General features: G+C 36.4%; 1 protein-coding gene and 1 pseudogene across 1 annotated transcript; both read right to left on the bottom strand.

Annotated features, from left to right (window-relative positions):
• Window positions 1–737: 737 nt before the first annotated feature.
• Window positions 738–1,682, bottom strand: LOC124109525 (olfactory receptor 52E4). The gene has a single exon (XM_046468188.1). It carries the CDS (start codon window positions 1,680–1,682, stop codon window positions 738–740), a length of 945 nt encoding a protein of 314 aa, XP_046324144.1.
• A 9,082-nt stretch (window positions 1,683–10,764) lies between these two features.
• Window positions 10,765–11,728, bottom strand: LOC124109523 (olfactory receptor 52E8-like; annotated as a pseudogene).
• Between the last annotated feature and the right edge of the window lie 2,663 nt (window positions 11,729–14,391).

Here is a 14,391-nt window from a genome sequence, read left to right as displayed (position 1 = left end):
TGAATAGAGTTCCTCTTCTATCTTCTTGGTTATACCTGCCCTTATTCCTAATAATCTTTCCTGGTATGTTTTTGGGTATTTTACATATTGTCATGCAGTCATAGAAAATGTTTCCAAAGTACAGGACATGAAGGACACTTCTGAGTTTTAAGCGAGAGTTCTATAGTCAGTCACAAATTTCAGTTCAGCGCTCCTTTGTCTTATTTTAAAGCAAAGACACCATCCTCACATCTAGAGTATGGAAAAAGACTGAATATTGGAAATCAGAGTAAGAATAAGACAGAACATTAAAATAAAAATAAATAAAAGACTTTAGATATGAAGATAAAATTTGGTATCTCTGTAAAGGGTAGAAAATTGGAGCATTAGTTTTCATCCAGATATTGCCATTATCCCATGGACTGAACCTTATTTCTTCATCTAAAATATTATTAGATCTGTTCTCCTCTAGGATCCAAGTTTACCGCATGAGAAAATATTTGGAGAGATGGAGAGAGTCCTACTTCAAGGCTACTGACACCTCCAGCATCTTCTCTATTAGTCTTTTTTTTACTTTTGTCCAGATATTGGAAGGAGATGAGGAGAACAGGCAGCAAAAGGAGTTTTGCTGTCAATACTAAACCACTTCCAATCAGAATGAAAGATGTAAAAGCGGGTGGTATAAAATATTTTAAATAGAACTAGATTATTATAACTTGAATTGCATATAGATATGTTTACCCAAATTCTATATAGAATTATTCTTTTTGTACAAATATCTTTACAACATGCTCTCGGATCTGCTTGGTCCTCACACCATAAATGACAGGGTTAAGGGCAGGTGGGATGACCACATATAGATTAGCCAAAAGAATATGGATATACTGGGGAATGTTATGGCCAAAGCGATGAGTCATAAAAGAAAAAAAGGCTGGTGTGTAAAAGCACAGCATGACACACACATGGGAACCACAAGTATTGAGAGCCTTCAGTCGTGCGTCTTGAGAGGGAAGATGGAAGACAGCTCGAAGGATAAGCAGATAGGAAGAGGCAATTAGGATCACATCCACAATAATATTAGAAATCACCATAAGCCCATAGATTATGTTGACCTTGATGGGGGCACAGGCCAGTCGGGCAAGACCCATGTGCTCACAGTATGTATGAGGCATAATGTGATTCCCACAGAAGGGCAGTCGCAAAATGAGAAATACAAATGGGGTTACAAGAATTAAATTTCTTCCAATGACAACAGAGGCTAGAAGGCTGATGGTTTTATTGGTGAGAATCGCCATGTACTGGAGAGGATTGCAGATGGCAACAAAGCGGTCATAAGCCATGACCACCAGCAAAACAGTCTCCATGCCAGTGAACATGTGGATGAAGAACATCTGAGCAAGGCAACCCCCAAAACTGATCTCTTGGAGACTGAACCAGAAGATGCCCAGCATTTTGGGGATGGTGGATGTAGACAGACCCAGATCAATCATGGACAACATGGCCAGGAAGTAGAACATAGGCTGATGAAGACTGTGCTCAGTCTTGATCACAAAGAGAATGGTGATGTTCCCCACAAGGGAGGTCAGGTACACAATGCAGAAGGGGAAAGCAATCCAGATGTGTATAGTTTCCAGTCCTGGTATTCCTAGCAAGATAAAGAAGGGAGGATGGAACTGGGTATTATTGATGGATGGCTTTATCATAGCAAGTGTCAATGAATTCCTATCAAGTAAAAGCATCCTTGCTTTCATTAGAATCTTCTCTTTTCAAGGTCCTGGAGGGACAGGAAAACATCAATCAGTGTGCTGGATGGAATGATATGTGTTAATTTACAGATGTGTTAATTTACACACATCTGGGATTTGTTCCTTTCAAAGGTAATTGAACGTCACTCAACATGGATATTGTTCTGAGATCTATCCCAGGTAATATTGTCCATGGTTTTATTTTTTCCTAATTCATGAGTTCTTTGAGGAAATATTTTACAATGTAGTGTATGTTCATGTTTTATGGCATTCCCTTCCATCCATTACCTTGAGGAAATCACCATATCCAATGTTTCTTGAATTGTCTAGAATTAAAAAGTCCAATCAGTAGAGTAGAGAAAGGGACCAGGGGAAAGAATGAGCCATGAAGATAAAGGGGTGGTACTGGGGAATAAAATGGACTAAATTATACAGTTATATTGGGTACACATACAAATATGTAACAAAGAATCCCAATGTTACTAAAATTATAATGTACCAGTATAAGGAAAAAAAGAAAAATTTTAAAAATTCTACAACAGGTGAAAAATAAAATAAAAGTCCTAAATTATAATAAGAATTGCTGCTGTATACCATTATCAGTGTTTTGATTTGATATAAATTTAAGGATTTGCCTCAAGTATCTAATGTAATCACATGACAAAAGGAAGATCAATCACATGTCTGTCTTAGAATTTTCTTCATTTAAACTGTGCTTCCCTGACTAGTCTGTTTATTGTATGAGAGCATTGCTTTTTTGCTTTTTTAAATTTTTCCTCATCTTATTGATTGCTTAGTTTCCAATTCCATATCCCTGGTCTCATTTTTTTATACAGGAACCTATCAGACATCTTTATAACATATAACATCAATGTATAATATCTAACATTATGATATGTCCTAAAATCATGCCTTCTTTTAGACATAAACAGATCAAATATCTAACAAGTTTTGTTGATACTAAAATTAAATCATTGTTAAGGAATCTTCCTTGGTCCCTTAAATATAGCAAAGAAAAGTATTTTTTTTTTATTCTTTGTAGCCCCAGGACACTGTGTAAATCTGAAGCATCTAACAAACCTAATTCCATCATTCTTTGCCTACTGCATAGTTGCTACTCAGGTTAAAGAACAAGGAAATATTAATTTTAATATATCTAACATTGAAATAAAAGAATTTGGCTTCTAGTTTACATTAGTACATGTGTGTGTGTTTTTTTTTGTGTGTGTGTATGAGAGAGAGATACAGAGAGACACACACACAAACACGCACACACACACACACACACAGAGAGAGAGAGAGAGAGAGAGAGAGAGAGAGAGAGAGAGAGATTGAGGTGGGTGAGTGGGGGAATATATTATATAGTGCACATTGCATACAACAGTTGTCCTGTAACTTTACCAGGTAGTTACCCCATAGTAGAAATGTCTAGGCTAGGGAGTTAATAATCCCCTCTTCTATATGAGAAGGAAAGGAGTGTTTTTTAACCCCAGAGAAACTGGAGACTATTGCACATGTTTGAGGTAGGGCACAATATTTTCCAGTGTTGAGGGGAAGATGCCAGGGGAGAAATCAGAGAGAAGCTGCTTGTGCAACTTGGAATAGTCTGAGGAAATATCTAGGGTGATAGGTCATGGAATTTCAGTCCAGAGTTAGTCCCATCTATAGGGTGGAGATTTTCAGTATGACCCTTCACTAGAAGAGGAAGAAGTTTCCGAGGAGTGGCATAGGAGACCAATGTTTCATCTCACATCCGGACACTTACCCTGTGGCAGTTTAGACCAGGGTGCTTGCCTCCTTCCTGATGCAGCTGTGAGCCACAAACAATGGCAGACAATGTGATCCAGAAGATTATTTCTGGAAGGCAAAGTGACACATTCATCCTGATTTAGGTGAGTACAAAGATCCCAGCCCTACAGTCCATTTCAAAATCCAGATTTATAATAGTTGAAGATCTTACCCTTCTAACTGTCCACCAATGCTAAGATCACTGAGCCCGTGGTGTCTTTTTCTCTGCTGACAAGTCTATTTCTCTGACTCTAGTATGCTATTAAGAATATTGATACTTTGAACCCATTCAAACTTAAAATGGCTTAAATCTTGCTGTACCATTTGCTTTCTGGAAACCTTTAGGCAAATTCCTTTCACTTTCCAGATTCGTTTCTGTTCCCATAACATTGGAAACAATAAATCTAAGTAACGTTGTTCATTTTTTAATGGCTGATAAGATCAATGTAAATCAAGGAACTAGCTCACAGAGTATTCCAAAATAGTATTCATATTATCAATGCCTGCCAATATTGTATTTTCTTTTAGCCCCAATGTTAACACAGTAAATCACATGGTAGCAAAAATAACAAGCTTCTTGTTAAAAGGCCATCATTCATAATTAAGTCATCTTTGACTCTCAGATGGTATGTATGAATGAGGTGGGAATGATGATTGTCACAGATGAGACCAAAGAGAGAGTGTGGTTGGGCCAGGCATTTATACTTATCTTTAAATCTCTATTAATACTAACATAACCCAACTTTGCTCACTTTGAGGGGAACTGTGTTCTTTCTTTAATCTCCCAAACTCCTGGGACCAAGGCAGTTGAGGAGAGTGGGTAATAATCTCTACTTAAGCACTTTTTCTTTTTTTGGTACTGGGGATTGAATCCAGGGGTGCTTAAACACTGAGCCACATCCCCAGATCATTTTATATTTTATTTTGAGACAGGTTCTTGATAAGTTGCTTAGAGCTTCACTAAGTTGCTGTGGATGGCTTTTAACTCATGATCCTCCTGCCTCAGCCTCCTGAACTATTGGGATTACAGGTGTATAGTGCATGGTTTATTTCTGCACTTTCAAGACGGAGTCATGAAATAGGTTAGGGAGGCAGGCTCAGTTTGCCTGCTGTAGCAGTGGTATCGATTTACACAGATAAAGGCTTGGAATTGGTTTCATAAAGTTGATAAAACATGAAGAACACAGTGCAGACCAAATATTTGTCATTCTATTTGGAAATTGACATTAATTACCATTTCACCCCAACTCAAATATATGACAGTATCCTATAGGGGTATCTTTCTGTCTTATATAAACCAGAGTGAGTTTAGCTGCTGGCCTTTCCTCTTATAATATGTAAATTTGCTAGTCTGAGCAATTTTCATTATTTTTGACAGTTGGTGTCAATATGATTATATTTGTGGTATTTGGTCTACAGCAAGTGTGCTGGGTACCTGAGTATTTGTGTGTGTGTTGGCCAGTGGGTGGTGTATAATAGAAAGAAGGAGAGGGAAAGAGATAGAAATGGAGATAAAGGGCAAAGAGACCAAAAATAAAAGAAATTCTGCATATGTGCATTACTCATTGGTATGCAACAGTCGTCAGCTGTGGACACTGTACATGCTCTAATGCATTTGTCTGTGAAAATAATGGCAATTGGGATAACTGTTTGGTAAAATGGAGGCTCCTGTCCTTTTCTTTATTTTGTCCTCTCCTTCTCCTCTCTGTAGCATCTCTCCTGCCCTGTTCAAGCATTCTTACCTCTCACATTTCTTTTCTCAGCTCTCACTTGGAGCACATTTGCAACATGACCCAGGTTCTTAAAGATGGTGCTTGGGAGCCTCTTCAAGCCTCTGGGCCCCCAGCCTACCTGGTCACAGAAAGAAAAACTTTATAGTGAATCTAAGCATGTCTCAGAATCCCTGAGCTTAGTCTTCAGACTCCTCTGGGTATAAACATGGACAAGGGTCATTAAGTCTCTCTAACTCTTTGTCCCCACACTACTGCATCTGTGGAGAAACACTGTACCAGATATAACCCCTAAGTGCAGGGCAGGAGATGTGCATGGAATGAGAGGAATGGAAATATTCTCAATGGGGGAGTCTGTTTGGGAGATGATGTTGAGTCAACCTCTCTCAGGAGCCCTGAAAATATTAAATTCATACTATAATGTCTTCAAAGTGTGACATCTTAGGAAACTGCCCTTGGCAACTCTTCTGTTTTGTTTAATGAAAATTTATAAATTCAGATTTAGTTTGGCTACTGTCACAATTGAGGATTCAAAGGATGAAGAAGGAGTAGAACCCTGAAACAGACCCTGTAGACTCTGTGGCAGCACAGAGACCCTGTAGGGACATCTCTGTTTATTGGCAGAGGGCATGCCTTCAGATTATGGCTTCAGCTTCTTTCAAGCCAGTGAGTCTCTTTCCCAGATTATAACTATGGTGAACATAAAGTCTCTGGGAAAATGTATGTTTAGCTCTTTTGGTTGATGGTGGAAAAATATCTACATTTTCCTAAGAAAACCATGATATTTTCTTTTCAAGCCAGAGCATAGAAGTGTGTCCTGAGGGTCTCCCTTCCTAGACGTGGTGAAGTGGACCTGATGGTGCCACCAGGGCAGACCACAGATTCTGATTTTCCTAACAATAGGTGAAAGGGACTGATGGACAATGGAATTATTCAGCTGTTTTTTTTTTCTTGTAAGTTTAGTCTTTTTTGAGTTGTTACCACAGAGAAGGCAATATCTGGGGTCCAGAAGAGATTCTGGTTTAATCTGTATTCTCTTGTTCATTTCCTTCATTTTAATTAATGAGAAGATTATGTTCTATTTTCCTGCCCTCCCCTCATTGAGTCCATCTTCCCTAATGTGTCCCCATTTGTTTTCCCCTATTGAGCCTAACTCTATTCAGTCTATGCTTAAAATTTCTTCCTATGACCTCTACTTTGTCCGTGGTATATTACAGACCTTTTAGGATACAAACAAGCACTGTTGTTGCCAAAGTCCTTTTCTCAGTACTCAATTAGCCTTTTAAACTTTATTTGTACTTCATAACTCCATAATGCATATCCTTTTATTTGGTGATTGAAAGTCCTACATACAACATAACTACTACTTGTTTCCACTTCCTTTCAAATGTTCCTCAATAACCAATGTTAGTCTTCCATATCAGCCAAATGGATATGATCTCTGGATCTCTTGTATTTTCGTATCAGTGTAAAACATTATCATAACATGGACATTTGTAATTGAATGTAGCATTTTCTATCTTTCCCATTCTTTTAATGGACTGTTATTACAGTGCTGTTTAACTTGCCTTATCTAGCATAGTACCTTAAATGTTAGAAGAGCTCAGGCATTATTGAATTACATTATTCTTGGAATATGAAAATTCCAGATCTGAGGGTCATAACACCATATATTTGTATATATCGTGTCCTATGCCAAAAATTATTCCACTATGACTTACAGAATCAAATTTTCATAAACAGCAGTATTATTTTTGCCTTAAACCATTTTGATGTTCTATTGATTTTACTTGTGAGACAGAAAGCCGGGTATTCCCTGAGGACACTGCTTCTCTGAAAACTTTTTAGGGATTGGATGTTTTTCCATTATAACTCTTCACACTGAGAAGCCTAGAGGAAGAATTGTCCTCTTTTATTCTCATTGATACCACTGGAATCATATCCACTCCTCATTTCTAAAAATCAAATCTACTTTGATACTCATGACATAATACAGTCAATACTCCTGCTGCCTTGAAGATTTTGAAGTCCAATGCACTGCTGCTTTGTTGAATATTTTACCAATATAACTCTTGTTAGTTTTATTTTAAACTATGATGAAAATTTTGTGTTTGTTATGACTTCTGATATACATGAGTAAAATTTATATTATATTCCTAGAATTACATTATAAGTCAGCACAATATCACATTTTTACTAAATATTGACAAATTACATTCTGGTTAATTTAACTCTTGCTGTACCCCATCTTGTAGGCAGCTATGAAGGCTTACTATGGTTTACACAAGAATGATAACTGTTTACATCACCATCTCCATCTTACTTGTGTCCTGTATAGGAAACCTTCATATCTCCTTGGTCGGGTACCATCAGGGAGGATTATGTAATGTGATCAATGAACCAAACTTTTACCTCATGGTGTTTGCATTTTGCATTCTGTTACATCATTTAACTTTAGTGACATAAAAAACAAAAACAAAAACAAAAACAAACAAAACAAAAAAACTTCTGTAAAGTTAGTTGCTTAAAAAGAGTAATTCTTTTTTTCCAGACATATTTACTTCTTTTGTTTTTTAAGAAACTATTTTTATTTTTATTGGTGTATCATAATTATACATAATAGTGGGATCCATTGTGACATATTCATAATACACATAATATAATTTAATCAATTTTATTTTCGAGAACATTCCTTTCCCTTTGTATTCTTTCTCCTGATACCCTTCATCTCCTTCCATTTTCATGAGACCTCCTTTCTTTTTTTCAGTCTTCCACGTATGAGAAAAAATGTACGACCCTTTTGGTTCAAGATTCTTAAGGTTGGATGAGAAATTATTTCAGTCCAGGCTCTCTCACTCTATCTCTTCCAGCATTTGCTATAAGTCAAATCATAGTCTGGCTGGATGGTGGAAGACAGTTTCATTGTAATTTCCCCAGAGATTAGAGAGCTGAATGCTGGGCTCTTCCTCATTGCCCTTTACAGGTCAGCAAGTCAACTAGGACTCACTCATGACAATCTTGGGGTTTGAAGTGCTACAGCAAGAAACTCCAATTCACAAGCTCTTTTAAAGCCTTTGTTTATTTGCATCACATTTACTGATTTCAAAAGAAGTTATATTCCTGCCCAAACTCAGGGGGTAGGGAAATAAGCTCATCTCTTGATGGGAAAATATTAAACATCATGTTGAAAGGGCAGTGATGCAGGGGCAAGTCACTATCCCATGGATCTAAATTGGTTTCTCATTTGGCTCTGCCCCATCTATAAAAACACTATGCATTCTTGGGTGTTCTGCAGTGCTGTCTGTCCTAAATCATGTCTGCATGTGGTTGTGTTTGTTCTGTAATAAACTGTTCCACAAGTTTGCCTGTTCTTGTACACATATCCCACAACTCTGGTTAGTGAAGCTATTGGATGGATTTGGGACTGTAATAGTATAAACCCTAAAATGTTCTTTACAATGGTCTGTCTCTTATCTTTGGAATCTATGTTATAATTTGTAAATGAAAACAAGTGGGCAAATAAACTCTCAGAAATATTTATTATATTAAATACATAGTTCAAGAGGATTTAAAAAATATTGATTGATCCACATTATTTACCTGGTTTATATTAAATTTATACTTTGAGTCGAAATGTCCAAAACATCATTTGTTGGATTTATGATGTTTCATAGTGCTATTGAAAAATATATTCGAAAAATAAACTGCCAACGTGAATTTCCATACCTTGAAGAAGATATTTTCTTGGGCATAGCAATTTAGGTTGGCAGTTCATTTTTCCAGTATAGTTTTGGAAATATTATTTTCCCATTTTCTTGACTTCATAGTTTTTTTAAAAAGATATTTGCTGTTAGTTTTCTTATTGCTCATTGAAGATATTCCCCCTACCCCCTTTGACTGTTTTGAAATTTTTCTCTTTATTTCTATTTCCCAATGGTTTTACTTTGACCCTCTTAGGTGAGTTTTTTTTTTTTTTTAATAAATCATGTTTTAAATTTTTGGCTTGATTTCTTTAATAAATTTTATAATCTTCTTTAAAAATATCGATTCTAACCTATATTTTAACTCTTTTATGACTCAAGTATATGTATATATTACTTGATTATTTTCTAAACCTATATTGTTTTTCATATTTTCTACCAACTTATTTCTCTAGGAATTATTATAGGTGTTATTTTGATAACTCTCAGTTCATTATCTCTTCAACTAGGTATGATATGCTATTAGCTCATCTATTGAATATGTATTTTAAATTAATTCAATTTCAAAAAATAAAATTCCTAACTTGTTATTATTACTTTCCAGTTGATGGCTGAAAAATTTCATCTTACAATCCAATTTGTTGTGTATAATGATATTAGTTCTTTTATAATCCCACTGATTTTCTTTTGAAAATTTTAATGTTGTCTTTTTATTTGATTTATGGTTGGTAATTATTGTCCTTGATAATTATAAAATCTTTTGGACACAGTATTTTTAACAATTACCTCAATATTAACTCTTCTCACTGAAATTGGATGATTCTCATTAATAATATTTTAAAAAATATTTGTTTTATGTTAAGTTAATAAAAATCGCTATGATTGTCATAGAAGTGAGTGAAATGCTGTTAATAGTGACTTCCAAAGTCCAATTTGATCTTTTCGATTCTTGAGCAATATTCTACTTACATTATTCACTCCTTTAAAATGCTCTTTATTGTAAATTAACATTATCTTTTCTGTTGCCATTTTTGAAAGCCATGAACTTATTATTTATTTACTTTGTCCATTTTATATATCTTATTATATTAAATTTTCCATACTGCAAAATTTTTAAGATTCTTTACAATTTGTTTTCTGTTACCCTCCACTTTCCCGCATTTTTTTGAAGTTCATGAATAGTTTTCTTTTTTCTTATACATTTTGATGTTCAAAGTCATCCAGTTAAAAACCAATACACAAATAAATAAATATTCATTCTTGCTCTCTCTGTAATGTGTGATAAAACTCCCCCATATCTCATACCTGGTACCTCCTCTGTATGTGAATTATCACTACCCAAATTCCAGTTCTCTTGTCAGTGAGTAAAATTTACATTATATTCCTAGAATTACATTGTAAGTCAGCATGGTATCAAAGTTTTACTAAATATTCACAAATTACACCCTTGTTAATTTAACTCTTAACTGGACCTCCAATTTAATATCTGTATGAAGGAAATTTTGTTACTACCTAAAAGAGGTCGATAGCCAGATAGTTCTAATAGTAAGTTCTTCCCTCAATGAATTCAAGTTCTCCTCCTTGAAACTTACACTTACATGGCATATTCTGTGTTAGGATTCAATAGAGAATATGCACTCACACACAAACACACACGTCTTCAATAACTGTGGTCAATATTTCATATATATGTATTTATATATATAATATGTTTATACAATTGAAGGTTGATTTGACAAAAGAAATTTCTTTATTAATTTTTATCATAAATTTCATTCTTTTAGGTCTCAGGCTTCCATAACCTAAATAAGTTACTCTCATTCAATCTTTTGTAGCAAAGAAACTCTTCACCCGCTCCTGGATCTGCTTGGTTCTGATCCCATAAATGACTGGGTTGAGGGCAGGGGGGATGACTACATAGAGATTAGCCAGGAGGATATGGATATACTGGGGGATGTTTTGACCAAAACGATGAGTGAGGAAGGAGAAAAGAGCTGGGCCAAAGAAGGCTAAGATGGCACAGATATGGGAACTACAGGTGTTGAGAGCCTTCAGGCGCATACCTTGGGAAGGGAGGTGGAAAACAGTGCATAAAATTTTAGCATAGGAGATGATGATTAGAAGCATATCCAGGAACAAGATAGAAATATTCCCTAGACCATAATAGACATTGGCACGGATGCTGGCACAAGCCAGACATGCCACTCCCATGTGCTCACAGTAGGTATGAGGGATGATGCTATGCCCACAGTAAGGCAGCCTCAGGAGAAGAAAAACGACAGGTGCAATCGTGCACAAGCTTCGCAGAACCACGGCCACAGCAATCACCCCAATGATTTTGTTGGTGAGGATTGTGGTGTACCTGAGAGGGTTACAAATAGCCACATAATGATCTTAACCCATAGCCAGAAGTACAATGCTCTCCATGACTGGGAAAAAGTGCACAAAAAACACTTGAGCAACACAGCACCCAAAACACAGCTCCTGAAGATTGAACCAGAAGATGCCCAGCATCATGGGGATGGTAGTGGTAGAGAGACTCAGGTTGATCACTGACAGCATGGCCAGAAAGTAGAACATGGGTTGGTGGAGTCTAGGATCAGTCCAGATCACAAACAGAAGGACAAAGTTTCCCACAAGAGCAGTCAGATACAGGACACAAAAAGGAAAACCAAGCCAGACCTGTGCAGCCTCCAATCCTGGAATTCCCAAGAGCAGGAATGAGGAAGGGTGGGACTCAGAGGCATTGGGAGAAGACATTCTCCTGCAGGCTGAGGGCAGTCATGGCTTTAAAGATTGCTGCCAGTTCCCATTGGGCAGTGCCTGCAGATTTCATTGAACTCTACAAAATTCAAAACAATAAAAGACCACAAACAGAGGATTGATAATGGGAATATATTTCTCTAAAAGGCTTTGATTATTTTCCTTTTCTTTGACTCTCCATAAATAATCCTAGTGACACTTTTTATTTGTACTGGAAGTGGGAGAGGATGAGCAGCTGATTAGAAGCTAACACCATACCTCTTGTGAAATTATGGGTTCAGATTAGAAAATGTACTTACTTTCCTCTTATTCAAGAAAAGAACATTATAAAGGATAAGAAAACTGATGATAATGATCACTACCACAATATATCAGCTATGATTAATTTGATATATGCTATTTTTCATTGTGTCTGATGTCATTTACATGTATCATCTTGTTTAGTTCTCCCCCACGATTCCCTGACACAAAATACTACCAGTATCTGATTTTATGGAAGAGAAAGCTTTCAATAAATTTATTAAATTCCCATTTGTTTGGAAGTTAATAAGCAGAAGAGTCCAAGATTTGGAAACAGTTTGAAACTAGGCTATGTGACATTGATTTGCATCTGTCTGTGCAATACTTGCTAATGGAAGTAGTGATAGAAAAATAAGGCCTGAGGAGAGTAAAAGGATCTAAAATAGACAAAACTTCCTCACAGGAGAATAAAGTCTGTAAGATTTGCACTACTGGGTTTTGAGACTTTCTATGAAGCTGTGTTAGTGTACCTACTTCCAAAAAAAAAAAAAGTAGAAAAGAAAGTGGAACAAAACAAAACACACATTAGCACCCAAGTATTAAGTAAATATTGCTGAGTGTGGTGGCTCATGATGGTAATCCACAAAATTTAAGAGGGTGAGGCAGGAGGATCACAAGTTCAAGGCCAACCTGAACAACTTAGTGAAACCCTGTTTCAGAATCAAAAATAAGAAAGGCTGGATGTATCTCAGTGTTAGAGCAATCCTGGGTTCAATCCCCAGTACTGTTGAGAAATAGAGAGACATGGTAGGGGAGGAGGGTGAGTGGAGGAGGGCATTATATTATGCATGTTGTTGCATATATCGAGGTTACCTGATACAACATGATCAAAAGCCTCCACCCCAAATCCTACTCTTGGTCTTTCTGGCATGGCCAGCCCCTATCCTAAGACTTGGTACTTCCAATCCCCACTTAAAAAAAAGACACTCCTACTAGGTGTGATGTAGATTACAACTCAGGAGCCAAGAGCAAAAGTCAGAACTCTCTTGGGGGCAAAGCCAAATTCTTTACTATACATTTGCTCATTTAGTTACAAAGCTATCATTTTTCACTGCTGTATCTAATAATTTTACCTCATGCCTTATGTGAGGCCCTGGACTCAGTCATAAATTTAGATCTCCCAATAATCAATTTTGGGTTCAGTCTAATCTCTTTGAAGCATGAAGTGTGAAGAGACACTAGCCGCTGATCACCAGGTTGCACCCTTTTCTTTAGCAGGGTGTATGTGTAGCCATCTAACTGCAAAGACTTCAAGTTCATCACTTTAGCCTTTGCTTACTATGGTTTTCAAAAATCAATTTGTGCATTATTCACTCTATGTCCATAAAGGCAATATGTGCAGAAAGAATGAGCAAAACACAGGCTATTTATGTGTGGCACCAAGGCATGGGATAGAGTCTTGACTCCGTTCTTAGCTTTCTGACTTTAGGTAAGTTATATCATCTTCTGAATTTTGGATTCATATATAAGTACAATCCACCATATTATTGGGTGAGGTAAATGAGGTCATACATGTCTTAAATATTATAGGTGCCCAGCAAGGAAGTTTTCCCTTACTTCTTCCCAACTTATTCTTCCCTCTCTCTTCCTAGATCACAAATATGATATGTGACATTTCACTCCCTAACCCAGTATGTTCAACTCAATTTTTGTGAGTCCAAATTCCAAGTCTAAACATACACTGCAAACACTTGCCAAATTTCCTCCTCTGTCTCAGGGAGTCATGTAACAACTGTGCCTTCAGTTCGTGTATATATATGGTTGGAAAAAAATCATCAGTTACCTTCAAAGTGTTAGTAAACTTGGGTAGGGGGTTAGTAATGAAGTCTCTAGGTGCCAGAGAATCTCCTGTTCAAGTGAATAGTAATTCCCTCTTGTCATTACATCAGCTAAAGAGAACCTTTAGGGAAATCTCTGAACATTCCGACTCTGACTCAGTCAGTTGTCAGTTCTTGTTATTGCACATAATATTTATGACAAGACCCATTTTATCTTTTGCTCTCCTTTCTGAACTTCTGTTAAGTCTATGAACGACTTGGAATAATCCTTTGGGAACTGTTGGACATTTATATAATCAGTAACTGTTTTCTGTTTATTTTCACAAAAGGCATATGATATACAATTTACTATTTAAAAATTTACAATTTAGTGAATTTTTGTGTGTTTTGCAATTATCACTGCTATTTAGTTTGAGAAAGCTTTCATTACTCTAAGAGTAAATGCTATATCCACTAAGCAGTCACTACCTTTCTTCCTTCCTATCATCTTCTGAGAACCACTACTTCTGAATTCTGCTTCTGTGAATTTTCTGGTTTAGCTTGTTGTGGATGGTTTATGTAAATGGAGTCATGTAATATGTAGCCTTTTGTGTGTGTCTTCTTTCAC

This window comes from Marmota monax, unplaced genomic scaffold, assembly GCF_021218885.2.
Source record: "Marmota monax isolate L192 unplaced genomic scaffold, Marmota_monax_Labrador192_F-V1.1 WCK01_AAM20220418_F8-fsc01027, whole genome shotgun sequence".
Classification (NCBI taxonomy): Eukaryota; Metazoa; Chordata; class Mammalia; order Rodentia; family Sciuridae; genus Marmota; species Marmota monax.
The sequence above is the reverse complement of the archived record's forward strand: the minus strand, read 5'-3'. Positions and strand labels throughout refer to the sequence as shown.

What these genes read in the sequence shown, in the direction of transcription:
- LOC124109525 (XM_046468188.1), bottom strand. Translation starts at nt 1,682, where the DNA reads ATGATAAAGCCATCCATCAATAATACCCAGTTCCATCCTCCCTTCTTT.